This window comes from Gymnoscopelus microlampas (assembly GCF_963454915.1).
Source record: "Gymnoscopelus microlampas genome assembly, chromosome: 17".
In the NCBI taxonomy this organism is placed as follows: domain Eukaryota; kingdom Metazoa; phylum Chordata; class Actinopteri; order Myctophiformes; family Myctophidae; genus Gymnoscopelus; species Gymnoscopelus microlampas.
Window position 1 is genome coordinate 6,493,858 of NC_139954.1, and position 17,802 is coordinate 6,511,659.

Sequence of the window (17,802 nt, forward strand, 5' to 3'; positions counted from 1 at the left end):
CTTGTGAACTTGTAGATATTTGTAAATATCTGTTGTTCCCACCTATAGGTTCTGTTCATCAGGAATGCCAACCATATGGAAAACGGTTATGCACCGACGCCACTGAGAGCCTCTTACCTGTGTGGAGAGGTTTTTAAAAACCCCACAGGAGGTCGAGGCTGACCCTTTACAGTGTGTTGAGTTGAGGCACAGCTGCATTCATATAAGCATAAGTATTATGTTCTTCAACAATGTCAGTGGTGTAAAGTAACTAAGTACATCAAATTATTCTTCAAAAAAAAGCAATACGAATTGTAAACAATGCAGATTATAGAGAATCAACTAACCCACTCTTTATTAAATTGAACACACTGAAATATAACGACCTGGTTGATTTCAAAACCATACAACTCATGTACAAAATAAAAAATGATCAATTGCCAAACAGTATCCAGAGGTTGTTTGAGTGGAGGGAAAGTAATTATTATTTAAGAGGAACACTTATGTTTAAAAGATATTTTGTAAGAACAAACCTAAAGTCACATTGTATAACAGTTAAAGGTGTGGAATTATGGAACACCAGCAGCGAAGAACTAAAGAACTGTAGTACCTTACCTAAGTTTAAAAAAATGTATAAGAACAACATATTGACAGGATACCGTAATATGCTGTGAAGTTGTCTTGTTGCTTTTGTATTTATTTTTTATAATTTTTTATATATTTGACCATTATCATGAAATGGTTCAAAAGAAAACATATATATATATATATATTTGTGACTATGTATATGTATGTACTGTATATGCAAACATATATAGTTACAATAGGGGTAGAGCCAGATAAGCTTAGGCTTCTTTCTACTCCTTTTCGAACAATTAAGATTTTATTATAAAGGTGAAAATTATTATGCATCACCACATTTTTTTTAAATGTTTTATTGTACTTTTGAGTTATCGTTTTCTGTATTTACTTTTTATTTTTTCTCCTGTATTTTCTTTTTTTAATGTTCGAAATAAACAAACAAACAAACAAACAAAGTACATTTACTTTTTGATTTTCTTTTTATTATTGGAGTATTTCCAACAAAGGCAAATATTTTACTGTAATTTTGTAATAAAACAATATAACATTTTACTCCAGTACAATTGAAAACTGTAGTTACATAGATTTTGATTATTATTATACAACATACAGCATTAACCACTTCACCCCTATATCTACTTTGGCTATTTGAAAATAGCGACGCGTTGTGAGCTTGTACATCGTCTATTTTCAAAAGATTTTTGATACATTTGGAAACTTGCTGCATAGTACTTTTACTTTTAGTACTTCAGTATATTTTGATGCCAAGTACTTTTACTCAAGTACATTATCAATACCGGACTTGTACTATAGTTCTACATTGTGGTACTGCTACTTTTACTGAAGTAGAACATGTGAGTATACTGCTTCCCACCACTCATTGTGTGAAACATCGTTTGAAAGCTTCACAATGACTGTTGCCCCCTTTCACTGGCCTACTTGGCGATCAAATGGCCAGCTGCTGTCACACACACACACACACACACACACACACACACACACACACACACACACACACACACACACACACACACACACACACACACACACACACACACACACACACACACACACACACAACCACCCCTCTTCTTCCCCTTTTGTTCGGACAACCACGTACTTTAAGCCTGGATAGGACACAATAACGTGCAATGAAAGCCAGTGGACTTGTGGTCACCTTTATACCCCTGACACACTTGTGAGCGTCATACACGCATACGTTATCAAATATTGTTTTTTTTTACGGCTATTGTTAGCACGGCTTTGGAGTGCTGACGCATGGCGCAGACCCATCTGAAATTAGATGGAGCCACGCGGCAAGGTGGCCTCTTTTTAAAAAGCGATGCCTTATAAGCGACTTTGGGGTCTGTTTTTCAGTAAAGTGGCTTGTAAAATAATATTGGTGATTGTGGCTTGTTGTTTCTTGGCGCGGCTTTTTTCTAAAGTGTTGTTGCTTATTTGGGCTTGCTTCCTAATGTTGCTTAAACCAGTGGTTCTCAAAAAAGGACCCACAAATTAATATTATGTATTTGTCGGACCCCTGCGGACAAATACATAAAAATGTATTTGTCCGCGGGGGTGAAAATATTTTGTGCCAAGGATCCAAGATTTGTGTAGTTAATCTTTTTCAAAAATATTTTGAAAATAGCAGATCTACAAGCTTACAACGCGTCGCATCGCTACGCGTTGTGAGCTTGTAGATCGGCTGTTTTCCATAGACCTGGTTGCTTGTTTCTCTCGCAGAATCTGGCAACACTGGCAGTACCACGGTAGCCGTAGCCGTAGCGGTACCACTGTTGCTGTTTTGTCAAACCCATCAATTGTGGTGCGGATAAACATTAGAGTTTACCACACCACCTTCAAACTAGCGGCCATAGAGACAGAGCTATAATGACATCCCGTGGGTTACACCCCTATATCTGCCTTTTATAAACCCTAAAAAACACACTCGCAAGGACAGCGACATAATATAGACACGCTTTCACTTTATCGTTCAACTGCATTAGCTTCATTTGTATCCTTATGCCTGATTTATGCGTAGTTGCGTGCCAGAGTCTCGCCCCCAAAATAGCCGATCTACAAGCTGACAACGGCCGATCTACAAGCCAACCAACACGTTGTCAGCTTGTAGGTCGACTATTTTGGCTGCGATACACCATTACACCATTAGTTCTCAAAGTGGGGTCCGGGGATCCTATGGGGACCTTGGGGGGGGGTTCCAGGGGGTCCCCAGCAACATTTTATACCGTGACTATTTAAAAATAGCAGATTTTAAACATTTTTGTACATCTGCTATTTTTGTGTTGTGTTTGAAAAATGTTGAATAATTTATACATTTTTTTAACACAAATCTTCTCTTCTGGGTGACTCTGGCACAAAATATTTTCAGATGGGTTTCTGCGGCAAAATACATATCAATTTAGGGGTCCTTGGCACGAAAAGGTTTGAGAGCCACTGCGATACACGATCCCGGGGAACACAGGGATGAACCCAATCAGGCTTTTTATATAGGTTCTTCGTTGCTTTCAAAGCTCAATCTCAGTGCTTGTTCTGCAGTGGGCGATGATGAGGTCTCTGTGTGTGCACTGCACCCCCAAATAGGTTACATTCACTGACCCTAAAACCAAAGCCCAAATGTCAGCAAACCCGCGCTATGCACGCCGGCGATCAAATCAATGCACACGATCGATGGGCGATGCTGAGAAAGCAGTCTGCCGTTACAGTATAGGTGTACTTTCCAGCGAAGCGTGGTTGGATATTATTTCATTTTTTTCCCTTCCAGCCGCTAGAAACCTTGTAATTCTGAAACCGTTCCTTTCTTATTATTGTTTTAAAAAGAAATATTCAAAATAGTGAAAATGGCTGTTCAATAAGCTCACAGAACTGCTATTTCCACAAATTGTGTGCGTCACTCTTGTATGATGATGAAGGGCATTGAAATAGTGAAAATAGCCGATCAACCAGCGTCGCGATGCAACACGTTGTGAGCTTGCAGATCTGCTATTTTCACTACTTTTGTGCGACAATCTTGAAGTAGGGGCGTTAATGTACGGAAAAACTTTCTTTAAAAAAAGTTGAGACATGGAGATACAAGAAATTCTATCTGACAACTTAATACTGCATTACATATTTTATTATTAGCACCACGTGTTTCGCCATAAGCTTCGTCAGGTGCTATACAAAAGCTATACAAAAGTGACACTTTTGTATAGCACTTGACGAAGCTCATGGCGAAACGCGTAATCAAATACTTGATGCAGTAGTAAGTTGTCCATCTCTATTCCCTGGAGTGTGCAGTCCCTTCCTTATGGAAGGTCCATCCCTTTTTCACAATTTATATGCCTGCTGACTAGACTTGCACTTCCTACAGTTTTTTGGGGATGTGCAGGAGTCCTCTTTTTGTTGTGAGCTTGCAGATCTGCTATTTTCACTACTTTTGTGCGACAATCTTGAAGTAGGGGCGTTAATGTACGGAAAAACTTTCTTTAAAAAAAGTTGAGACATGGAGATACAAGAAATTCTATCTGACAACTTACTACTGCATTACATATTTTATTATTAGCACCACGTGTTTAACCATAAGCTTCGTCAGGTGCTATACAAAAGCTATACAAAAGTGACACTTTTGTATAGCACTTGACGAAGCTCATGGCGAAACGCGTAATAAAATACTTGATGCAGTAGTAAGTTGTCCATCTCTATTCCCTGGAGTGTGCAGTCCCTTCCTTATGGAAGGTCCATCCCTTTTTCACAATTTATATGCCTGCTGACTAGACTTGCACTTCCTACAGTTATTTGTGGAGCGCTTTCAGATATGTCAGATACTGTATACGTCACCTTATTCAATACAAAGGTGCAGCTGTGCTTTTGTTGTTATAGGTGGGTCATTGTCGGTGACTTGGCCCCAAACTGGCCTCCTGAGCCCTTTCTTTTTTTTTGTCCAGAAGCACAGAGCTCTCTGTTTTATCTGTGGGATCAGAGGCGAGCGCTGCCAAGCCTTTGTGCTGTCTGACTCTTTTATCTGAGAGAGAGAGAGAGAGAGAGAGAGAGAGAGAGAGAGAGAGAGTGAGAGTGAGAGAGACAGTCTGTCTATCTGTGTCTTTTTACAAATGTTAAAGCGTTTTGAAAATCTACTAGGCCTGACCTCGATTATTCGAATAGTCGACTAATCAGTTGGGGGTGTCTGAGTCGACTGCCAATCTCTTAGTCGAATGTTATGAAGAAAAAAAAAGTTTTTCAATTATTATTATTATTTTAATTATTCGACTGAGAGATTGGCCTAATTTTTTATATTAATTAACTAATATTTTGCCAAAAATAGGATATACATTTATTGGGAGAAACCAAGCAAGTAAAATCAGACACTAAGCACCCCTACAGCCCAAATGGAATGTTCCTCTATTGCATAACATATTTTTTGCATGATTTGACTGAGAGATTGGCAGTCGTATCAGACTGATTCATCTCAGTCGAATCATGAAAAAAAAATCTATTTTCTTTTTTTTTTGTGTTGCATTAGTCGGCTGCCAGTCGACTATTGGCAATTAGTCGCCAATCAGATTTGACTATACCAATCCTTAGTCGGGGACAGGCCTAGTATCTACGAGCTCACAAGCTTGAGCTTGTAGACCAGCTAAGTATAAAAGGGCTTGAAGGAGTAATTCACCTAAAACTTATTTTCTATCAATTACACAGACCATGAACTCATGAAGCCTTGAATTCATGGAGATGTTTTTGTTTTTGTTGCATTCCTGAACCAGTCATTTGATGAGCGGGTCATCGGTCAATAGGAGACTCAGAATACGAGACTCTTTGGGCTGTATCGTGCGCGCCGCCTTTACAACTAAACTTTGAAGGCCTTTTTTACTATTTTAAAAAACATTTTCAAATAGTTCAAATAGCCAATCTGCAAGCTCACAACGTGTCGATGTAGATCGGCTATTTGAATTCAAATGTTTTTCAAAATAGTATAAAATGGGTAGGGGTAAGGGGTAATGTTTTGTAGTAATAATCTAAATCTGAAAAGTCACATACTGTCATGTTTGTCTTTGAAATCAAAACGTAGTAGAGTGAAAGTATAAAGAAAATACAAATACTCAAAGTACATATACTCAAAATAATGTAGTTACTCGTATACAAGTACTGAAATAAATGTACTTTGTTACTGTGCACCACAGCCACCAACGCATGCACGCACGCACTCACATAAAGTCATGCACAGACAGACAGAAAAAAAATCATGCACAGATATACACACACACACTCACGCACGCACACACACACACACACACACACACACACACACACACACACACACACACACACACACACACACACACACACACACACACACACACACACACGCACACACACACACGCACACACACCATATACGCACACCTACGCGCGCGCACACACACACACACACACACACACACACACACACACACACACACACACACACACACACACACACACACACACACACACACCATATACGCACACCTACGCGCACACACACACACACACACACACACACACACACACACACACACACACACACACACAGACCCACACACACACACACACACACACACACACACACACACACACACACACACACACACACACACACACACACACACACACACACACACACACACACACACACACGCCAGCCGGTCTGGGACCCCGTTTTGCGAGGCGAGGGGGCCACGCATGCTGATCTCCAATTCATATTCATTAAGTGTGAAATATTATAGAAATACATTTGGTAATAGCAATCATCTTTCAATTATGTGGGAGCCGGTCGGCACAGTGAAGAGACACAGTTAAAATGAAAATCATGAATATCAAATAGGGGCCAATTTAGCCCAAACGATCACTGAACTAAATCACTGTTTCATGAATGAATAATATTAATTAGGGTGACAGCCGGCATAATGAATCACTCCAATTTTATTTCAAACATCTCAACATATTATTGTGTGCCCTTATCTGGAGAGAACATGTCGTCAATGCAGAGAAAAGAGGGTGGAAAGTTATATAATGTGTTGTTATGAGACTTCTCTGTCTGTCTGTCTGTCTGTCTGTCTGTCTGTCTGTCTGTCTGTCTGTCTGTCGGTCTGTCTGTATCGGCTTCTCTTTCTCTCTCTGTCTCTCCTCTCTCTCTTCTGTCTCATTCTCACTTTTTATCTCTGCTGTTATCTTCACCTCCTGTGATCAATATGTTCTCCTATATGCTCTTTGTTTACTGTTATAATCTTCTCCTTCAACCCTCCTCTCCTCTCCTCTCCTCTCCTCTCCTCTCTTCTCCTCTCCTCTCCTCTCCTCTCCTCTCCTCTCCTCTCCTCTCCTCTGCTTTCTCAACTGCTGCAAATGAAAGAGACTATATTAATTAAATTAATAAAATTAACTGCTCCATTTCTTCATTGTCACTCTCTAGTTTTAGCTGCCACACTTTGTTGATCCCATACCTTTTCCCCAATACACCCAATTAGCCTGGATACCAGAAGAATCTGCCAGGGCAAAAAAGAAAAGAAAAGCACTTTGCAGATTAGTCTGGCCCCGCTGGGTTGTGATTGGATTTTGCTGCCCCCGAAGTTGTGGGGCACCAATCAGGGCGGTATATGGCGGGTTTATCACCAGAGGCATTTTTTTTAATGCAGCCCTTCTAAATGCAGGTTCCACACAGAGATTCTACACAGTGATATAGGTAGGGGTAGGGGGGTTCATGTGGTTAAAAACTTTGAGGGTCACTGGTGCACGACTCACGTTTCACTGTGTGAACACTGTGTGTGAACACTGTGTGTGAACTCTGTGTGTGTGTGTGTGTGTGTGTGTGTGTGTGTGTGTGTGTGTGTGTGTGTGTGTGTGTGTGTGTGTGTGTGTGTGTGTGTGTGTGGGTTTGTGTGTGTGTGTGCACGCACGCGCGCATGTTTTATTTTCCAGGAAGAAGCCACAGAAGTTCTATTCATTGTAGTATACGACATGAAAATCTAATAGCGGAGACTTGGAAAATTGCTCGAGAACGATAATAATTCAACACAGTGAACTTTATTGCAGTCTGTTGTGATGTTTTTTCCTTTGTCAAAGTTACGTTATCATTGCATTTTAATGGCGTTTAAAGTGTGGGGGGGGCGGGGGGGGGGGGGGGGGTGATTTGATAAGTCTAGCCGAAAATTTTCCCGGGAGAAACAAATTGATTTGTGACGAAATTCCATAGGACTGTGTTATCCACTCGCTGACGCCTAGCAAACATCGACTTGAAATATTCAAGTTCATTTTGGTGACTTTGGAGAAAGTGTAAAACACAAAATGAGATGAAACATGTCGTTACGGTGGGGCAAAAACCTTGCTTCCTCATATTTCAGCAAAACATTATGATCTAAAACAGGGGTCTTCAACGTTTTCAGGCCAAGGACCCCCTAGCTGAGAGAGAGATGAAGCAGGGACCCCCTACTCTATATTGTATAAAATTGTGTTTCAGATTAAACTTTTTTAGTTTACTTGGTCTGCTCCTTTTCCCCTCTACACCGAACCTCTTTGCCAAAAATCGCCGGCTATTTTTGGCTAAAGTTCTCCTCAGAAAAGGGATTAGGGTTCAAGTGGTTAAGGTAAAAAAAAAATCATATCACAAAGATTTGCCGGACCCCCTGTAGTAACTCTGAGGACCCCCTAGGGGTCCTGGACCCCCTGTTGAAGACCCCTGATCTAAAAGCTCACAATACAATGCGTCACTCCACTAAATCTCAGTCGCTGAGTAATAACCTGCTGGGTTCTACTGTCACGCACAACAAGAATGCTGTCGAGTGAAGAAAAAAAAGCATTGCGTAATGATGTGCTGTGAGCTTGTACATCGACAAAGTAGGACATTAATATACCCCCCACCCCCCACCCCCCCCCCAAAAAAAAGAAAATGTTTTGAAAGCATTTGGTGCTTTAGTGAGTTAATCTCTCTCTCTCTCTCTCTCTCTCCCTCTCTCTCCCTCTCTCTCCAGCGTCAGACGTGGCGTCGGATCAGGGTCAGGTTCTGGTCATCGTGACGGCGGCGGTAGGCGGCTTCACCCTCCTCGTCATCCTCACCCTCTTCTTCCTCATCACCGGAAGGTAAGACCGACGCCGCAAGTGTTGCTTTGAAGTTTGCAGACTAATGTTCGTACCTGCAGGGGGAAGCTGTAATCCCAGGCTGGAATGTGTTGACATTATTATTCAAAGGAGTATAATTGTCTGCCGTTTTTATTTTCACACAAATCCACATGTATATCATCATCCGCCCTCCGAACCGATTCAGTCTGGATGGTTTCATCCGGGTTTTGAAATCCTCGTCCGCACGCACCTGAACGAAACCTTGATTTCTTCCGCTTTCTGGACCGAGTTGAGATTGTGCTGGCACGCATGCAGACACACAAACAGACACACGCACGCATGCACGCACGCACACAAACAAACAAACAGACACACACCCACACGCACGCACGCACACACAAACAGACACAAACAGACACAGCCACACGCACGCACACAGACACGCACACACGCACGCACTATACTTGTGACGACATCAACATTTTAGGAGGGTGATTTTATGAAAGACATGTTTACAGTGTTTGGGCATTTTTAACCGTAAGCCTAAAGCATGAAAAATAGCAGATCTACAAGCTCACAAACGTGTCGCGCTGCGACACGTTTGTGAGCTTGTAGATCTACTATTTTTCATGCTTTTGTGTGGCGCTTTAGTGTGATCAAGTAGGGCGTTCATTTATGAAAAAACTGAAAAGGTTGAAATATGGAGATGGGAGGTTTCTGCCCGACAGCAACGATATACAAGTTCAGGTCAAGGTTCACTTATATTTGTCTCCCATAGGAGACAGTCAAGGGCTTCAAAAGCTGCAGTACAAAAACACAGATATCAACATACAAAAAAGTGCATTAAAGTGACACCTCCTTTACCATTATACAGCTCTCCAGACCTATCAGTGGATATGAAGAGCTGTATAATGGATACGTGGAAAAACTGCTTTAAAAAAGAGAGAGAGTGAGAGACAGAGAAACGGAGACAGACGGAGAGAGGTTGCAGAGGTTGCGGCAGTATCTCAGAAAGGCTAATTAGCCGATTAGCATAGACGCCGGCGGAGCGTGGGAGTGTGCCAGAGACGGGCCGCGATGCCCCGAGGCCTGGACTGGACCAGACCACTGACTGGACTGGAGGAGAGAGGGAGAGAGAGAGAGAGAGAAAGAGAGAGAGAGAGAGAGAGGGGGGGAGGGAGAGAGAGAGAGACAGAGAGGAGGTGTGATTCTCTGTGGTGTGAAGCTATGCTATAAAAACAACATTCACACACAGGGGGGAGGAAGATGAGAAGTCTGCCTTCTGTTGGAGGTATGAGTCATGCACCCGCGCGCATGCATGCACGCACGCACACGCGCACACACACACACACACGCACGCACACGCACACACGTACGCGCGTGTACAGCATCTGGCTCTGCGTCCTTTGTGAGTGAGGTGCTATAGAGAGACTGACTGGCAGACAGACAGACAGACAGACAGACAGACAGCAGATGCTGTCTGTATGTCTGTCTCTCTGTCTCTCTGTCAAAGGGACAGAAGACCACCCTGAAGACCACCCTGCCGCTATAAAAAAAGATATATAGTGCTCATTTTACTCAACTCAGTACTTGAGTCAAAGTATAGATACATACTGCTGGTCGAAGACTATTCAAAAATAGTGAAAATAGCCGATCTACAAGCTAAAAAAAAAAGATCGGTTATTTTCACAATACAATTCAAAAACTATTTTTAAATAATAACAAAATAAAGTTAGAGTTGTGGACATTTCCACCCGACAGTGACGATATATACAGCAGTGGTTCTCAAACTTTTTCACGTCAAGGACCCCCAAATTGATATGTATTTGGCCGAGGACCCCCACCTGAAAATATGTTGCGCCAGGGACCCCCAGAAGCAAAGATTTGTGTTAAAAAGCTCAAAGCGCGGCACTCGGTGCCACGCTTTGAGCTTTGTATATCTACTATTTTTGAATAGCCAAAGTATAAAATATGGATAAAGGGGTTAAAATGATTGTGTTTTATTAACTCATTTTGCTGGGGACCACGTGGTACCCCGAAGGACCCCTAGTGGTCCCCGGACCCCACTTTGAGAACCATTGATATACAGTATACCTGCTGCTACGCGTTGTCTCTACTTGCGCTATAGAGATCGTGATATTCTGTCACATGTCTTACGTTCTATTTTGCCTGGCGTGCACCTTATGTATTATTTGACATCGTGTCTTGCAATCTGACTTTGTTTGCCTCGTTTCTCTCTCTGTTTGTTCTCTATTCTTACAGTATGGCTATTTTTGAAACGGCAAAGCATTGGGAGCGTGTACAAAAAAAAGAAATTTCACCCACTCCGTTGCAATGGAAACAAACAAGCCTCTGGCTTTTTGTGTCATCCATTTGGCATGTTTTTGAACTTGTTGTACTGCCTCTACCTCATCAATAAAGTATTCAATCAATCTATCTTTTGCCCATGTCCTGCCCACCACCACAGAGCAGTGGTGGAAAGTAACTAAGTACATGTACTCAGGTACTGTACTTAAGTACAATTTTGAGGTATTTGTACTTGACTTGAGTATTTCAAATTTCCAATGCGTTCACTTCTACTCCACAACATCTCCGAGGCAAATATTGTACTTTTACTCCACCACAATTATTTGACACACAAAGGTATCAAAAGTAGCAGATCTACAAGCCCCAAACGCTGCGCGGTTTCGAGCTTGTAGATCTGCTACTTTTGCCGCTTTTGAATTTGAATCCTGAAAAGTAACAGTTTTGGACATATGAGGTTTTCCCACCCATAGCCGCGGGAAGATGTCTTAGGGTACGGGTGCTGTACACGCGTGCATGTGTGCGCAGCGCGTGCGCCCGTGCGCAAAAACTTGTGTTTTTTAATGTTTTTTAAACTATTTTTTGTTGTTACTTTAATTGGGTTAATTCGGTTCCAGAACACATATTGCACTAAATCCCCCCCCCCAAATAACGACCAACAACAAACCGAAATGTTCGAAATGTTCCCGCGGTACTGTTCCCGCCCGACAGAGATGATACCCAAAGCACTCCTTCGCTCATGAAATAAAACGCTGTCTGTGTCTAAACGAGCTCATCATCACTTCATCAATTATTAGCATCGGATATCACATGCTCGCCGATACCCCATCAAACATGTTAGGCTCTGTAAGTGACAAGGCAGACAGAAGGACAGACAGACAGACAGACCCACCAGCTTTCACTGAAAGCTTTTGAGGCACCTTGCGATCATCCGTGAGTCCATTCTGCGGGGCCCCGCTCGGCTCGCGGAGAGCATATGTGACAGATAGGAGACTTTAGGAGGTAATGAGTCTCGTTGGACCGAGGCCAAAGCAATCAGCGTCAACACTTAGTGACGAACGAAAGGTCAAACGCATTGACAGACTCCTAGGGGGGGGGGAAAGTTCAACCAGAGACAGAGAAAAAGCACTGTGTGTGTGTGTGTGTGTGTGTGTGTGTGTGTGTGTGTGTGTGTGTGTGTGTGTGTGTGTGTGTGTGTGTGTGTGTGTGTGTGTGTGTGTGTGTGTGTGTGTGTGTGTGTGTGTGTGTGTGTGTGTGTGTGTGTGTGTGTGTGTGCGTGTGTGTGTGTGTGTGCGTGCGTGCGTGTGTGTTCCAACTATAGTCACTAAAAGCCTCTCTCTGCTTTGAAGGCTAACATAGCTCAGCGGGCCAGGGTTAGTCAGGGCTGTCAGGGGGGGTTATGTGCGTCAGGGTTGCCAGGTTGGGCTCCCGCTAAGTGGCGCTGAGACAATGATGGACAGAACCAATACCGTGGCGGGCAGAGGAGGGTAGAGGGGAGGGGATGGGGAGGAATGGAGAGGAGAGGAGAGGAGGGTCATGGTGACCTTGGTTGATGGGGTCAGCGTGTTCATTAAAAAATGGTGGCATGTGCCTTTATCAGCCCTCTCCAGTCACGTCTCCTGATCCCCTTTATCCTGCCCTCCCTCTGACACCCTGGCTTTCATGTTGAAAAGGTGGCCCACACACGCACGCACGCTCACACGCGCACACACACACACACACACACACACACACACACACACACACACACACACACACACACACACACACACACACACGTTTGTATTACTATACTAGTCAGGACATCAACATTTTGAGACAGGGATTTTATGAATGTCATTCTTTTTAAATTGCCATTTAAACCATAAGCCCTAAAGTGTTGTGAGTTTGCAATTGTTCGGTGCAAGACGCCCACGCAGAACTAGGTGTAAATCCCTAAACCTAACCTCTAAATGTCTAATCTTACACCTAAGACCCAACCTAAACAACCATTTCAACCATAACCTTTTTTTGTTTCTTCTTGTGATGACAAGAAAAATTGTCCTTCTCATATTCTAATATACTTGTGCGGACATTTGATCCTCACAAGTATAGTCACACACACACACACACACACACACACACACACACACACACACACACACACACACACACACACACACACACACACACACACAACCTTGCCCTGAGCTGTAATCAAAGCATCAGTGTAATTGAAGCCACTACCCCACACGGCCCTACAGTCCTCCGTGCGCTGAAAGTAGTCGATTTCATAAGCTCACAACGTGCCACTTGTCAACGTGTCCTCCTTCTTTCGGCTAATTACCATCAGGGGTCGCCACAGCAGATTATCTGTTTCCATCTGCTTCTGTTCTCTGAGTCCTCCTCTGCTCTGTCGCTCCAGCCACCTGCATGTCCTCTCTCATAGTGGTGTAAAGTAACTAAGTACATTTACTCACGTTCGGAGATATTTTTACTTTACTGGAGTATTTCCAATTTTCTGTACTTTTACTTCTACCCCACTACATCTCAGGGTCAAATATTGTACTTTTACTCCAGTACAATTATTTGTAAACTTTAGTTACTAGTTACTTTGCAGATACAAATTATTATATTACAAGTAAGACGCGCGAACGCGGGAAGCGAACGCAGCTTGAAAATAGTTATTCCCCACCCCAAAAAATATATATATTTATTTGACTGTATCTGGCTCTGTTTTTCTTAAAAGTGCAAATTAGTAATTTGGCGCCTTCGGTGCGCCTCCTTCCGCTGCGTTCGCAATGAAACATACATTAACCACTTTATTATTATTTTATAACGAGGCTATTTGAAAATAGACGATCCACAAGCTCGCGACGCGTTGTGAGCTTGTGGATCTGCTATTTTCAAGTACTTTTACTTTTGATACTTTAAGTGTATTTTGATACCAATACTTTTGTACTTTAACTCAAGTAACATTTTGAACACAGGCCTTTTACTTGTAACAGAGTATTTGATTTTTTAGCTTTTGTCGCATTCCTCAGCCAATAATTTGATGACCAGCGGGCCGGTAGTCAGCGGTTCCGATAGGAGACACAAAGGAGACTCTTTGTGTCTCCTACCGGAACTGCTGCCGGTCATCAAACTATTGGCTTAGGAATGAGACAAAAAAAAAAGACTCCAGGGGGTGAGAACCACTGGTCTAAATTACATGCTATCTAAATTACTTTCTTTTTTTAAAATGTTTTATCCCACGATTTTTTTACCTATTTTTCCACCCAGTGCCAATTTAATGTAATCCTGGGCGCTACTGTCCTTCTGCCAGCCTAGGGAGAGCCCAGAACTGAGGTTTTGCCACCTTCAATGCATGAGCAGGCCGCTTCTTATCACCTGACAGGGGGGGGTTTCCCCGGTAGGACGTAGCGTGTGGAAGGAACACGTTATTCCAAACAGTTCCTTTCCCCTCCATCTGGCGCCCCGGCTGACCAGGGGGAGGCAGTATAGAGACCAGGATCACTGCATGTTTTTTTGTGAGGGTTTTACCGACACGGGGAGAACATGCAAACTCCACACAGAAAGGCCCTTTTGCCAACCCCACCTAGGCTATGGGCACCGATGACGTGGAGTAGAGGACACGCCCCCCAGCGCCCACAGCGTCCCCGGCGGGAATCGAACAGAACCTTCTAGCTGTGAGGCGACAGCGCTCGCGACTGCGCCACCGTGCCCCACAACACTACATGTTTAAAGACGGGGTGCCATGATTTTCAGTGAATCCCCCCCCCCCTAAAACATGATCATCAGGTATTATAGTTATACTAGGAGGAAGATTTTTTTCAAAAAAGTGTACAGAAAGTGTTAAAATTATGTTTCTATGTGGACACGACTCCAGTTCATTAAGTATACCTGGTTCTCACTTTAGCACCTCCCACCTGAACCAGTCCCTCCGCCTCCTCCTACAAGACCACCCACCTGTCCTAGTCCCTCCTCGTCCTCATGCCCACACCCGTTGTGTTATGATAACGAGGGGGCGGGTATATTTCTACTGCGTTGTTTTTCTATTGGCACGTTTGACCCTCAAGGTTTCAGCCTCCAGGAAGAAACTCAAAATAGTCAGAGAAGACATAAAACACCATAAAAACACCACCAGGGGGCTTAATGAAGTTCTATCAACCTCATAGACATAAACACAGAAAAAGTGCAAAACCATGGCACCACCTCTTTAAGGGAGTGGTGCTGCTGTTGCTGAGAGATTGGTTGAACTTTGACCGGTGCAATGAACGTTGGCATGCTGTGAATTCGGATGGACTTCAGTCAATGTTTCTATCCTTCATTAAATCGCTCTGAAAGCCATGCCAACGGTATCATTCACCGCTGTGCCGTTATAGTGGTGCTGTGGACTCTGCCATCCACTTGAGTTATATAAGGATTTTGAACAAGACATATTTATAGTCATTGCACTTAGTGTGGACGGGCTTTTATAAAACAAATCTCCCTCACAGCTGTGTTTAGTTAGAGAGAGAGTACTGTGGCTTAAATTACCTTAAAAACACTTGCAGGTTCTATTCTCCTCTCGTCCTCCCTTTGCTTTCGTCCTCTGACACCCACCTCCCACTGCCCCCTGAGAGTCCCACATCCGCCCCCTCTCTCTCTCCCTCTCTCTCTCTTTTTCAACCCCTCTCTCCTCTTTCTCCCTTCCTCCCTCTTCCTCTCTCTCCCTCTCTACCGCTCCCTTCCTCTCCGTCTCCCTCTCCCTCTCCTTCTCTCTCTCTCTCTCTAAGCTCAAGTGCAGTTCAGTTTTTTTCATAAAACAGAGAGAGCACACACATATCGTCCTACGCGAGGGGTCAGGGGGGGTCACTTTAAATGCGGCTCAGCCTCATGCTGGAGAGCGCTAACGCAGCATCGCGCTGCGTGCTTTTAGCCGCGGCTCAAAGGTTAAAAGGGCCCCCGCTCTTCCTGCCGGTGCATTCCGACAGTCAGCCTAGAGGGAGCTCGCTTTTCAGCTCGCTGTCGGCGTTGCCGTGTCTGCTTATTATAAGCGACTTTGGGCTCGTTTTGTCTGTAAAGTCGCTTGTAAATATCGGTAGTTTGCTGGGTTGCTGGTTTTAAATGGGCTTGTTTCTAAAGTTTGGTTGCTTATTTGGGCTTGCTTCCTAACGTTGTTTAGACCAGTGGTTCTCAAACATTTTCATGTCATGGACCCCCAAATTAACCCTTTTAGACCTGAGGCCGATTCTAAAAACGCCTTCTAAATCCTGACCTGAGTTTTCTGAAAAACTTCAAATATTTATAAAAAAATTACAACACATGTATGTTGCTAGATACTGTACATAGCAACAGGAACCCCAAAAGGGGTTGCCGTCCTGAAAGGTATAGTTACAAATAGGGGTTCCCGCCCAAAATAGGTTAATATGTATTTGTCCACGGACCCCCCCATCTAAAAATATGTTGTGCCAGGGACCCCCCGTACCAGATGTGTGTTGTGAAAATGTTTCAAAAGATATTCAAAATGTGTCGCTTTTTTCACAATTTTCTTTTGAAAATAGCAGATCTACAAGCTCACGACGCGTTGCGAGCTTGTAGATCTGCTATTTTCAAACATCCGATGCATATACAGTCTAAAGAGCTCACGTGGCCTACAGCCGCTTCTCTTTGGGCTCGTTTTCATAGACCTGGTTTATTTATCTCTCTCGCAAGATCTGGCAACGCTGATGCTGCGATGCGCTTCTCCTCTCGCTATTCCTGTGAGAGTTTTCAGAACAAACACACGCGTGTGGGGCGCTCGCCCACGCACGCTGAAGGAAAACAATGCAGGAGAAACAACGTACTGTAGGTTCATGGACTTCTATATAGCTGCATGTGTCTGAGCCTATTTTGGGCAGTAGTGGAAAAGTACATGTACTCAAGTACTGTACTTAACCCATTTAGACCGGGAAAGCGTCTTGTGTCATTTTAGATTTCTTTGGCTATTAAGAAAACAGCAGATATACAAGCTCATAGCGTGGCACCGAGTGCCGCGCTATGAGCTTGTAGATCTGCTATTTTCGGGGGGAAATTGCGAACATTTTTAACTCCGATCTGTGCTTCTGAGGGGTCCCTGGAACAAGATATTTTGAGATGGAGGTCATCGATATGAAAAAGTTGGAGCACCACTGATATAGCAACATACTGTTTTTTTGATTTTTTAGACATTTTTAGATATGTATTTGGCCGTGGACCCCCATTTCAAAATATTTTGTTCCAGGGACCCCCCAGAAGCAAAGATTTGAGTAAAAACTGTTCGCTTTATAAAATATATATATTCAAAGATTTAAAAAAAAAACATGATTTAAAAAAAAATAGCAGATATACAAGCTCATAGCGTGGCACTCGGTACCGCGCTATGAGCTTGTAGATCTGCTATTTATTGATAGCCAAATAAATACAAAAATTACACAGATGTGTTCCCGGTCTTAATGGGTTAAAGGACAGCTTGACCCATTTCCAACGTATCTTCATATAATCGGTCCTCACTAATGCTCATTATAATATGGTTACATTTTTGACAACTCTGTCCGCGTCTCAGAGGAGGGCTGTGGACAGTTCAGAAACCCGCGCTCATAGGGGGAGTGTCTATAGGGGGCCTTCCGTTGTATTCCATTGCCCCTGGAAACGGTATTTTCCGACCAATCACAACACTCATTTGATTCGCGGAGAATGTAAAACGTCATTTCCCTGGGCGGTGCTTCTGCCAAATTCCATTACTTCCATTTTAGACTCTCTACCGGCTCGGTCTTGCCCAAAAGTGCCATTTTGAGGGGTTTTTACTTTGCTTTACTTTACTTTGAGTGTTTACAGTTTTCAATACTTTTTAGTCCACTACAATTATTT

General features: G+C 43.2%; 1 protein-coding gene across 1 annotated transcript in view; it reads left to right on the forward strand.

The window, feature by feature from the left end:
• LOC311064133 (ephrin type-A receptor 6-like) overlaps positions 1-17,802 on the forward strand; it is a gene marked incomplete at both ends in the record, with an annotated part of 409,840 nt that overhangs the window by 356,780 nt on the left and 35,258 nt on the right. The window contains one exon of the mRNA XM_084083900.1: positions 8,562-8,670. Within this exon, the coding sequence (XP_083940026.1) occupies positions 8,562-8,670 (109 nt within the window). The remainder of the gene's footprint in view (positions 1-8,561; positions 8,671-17,802) is intronic.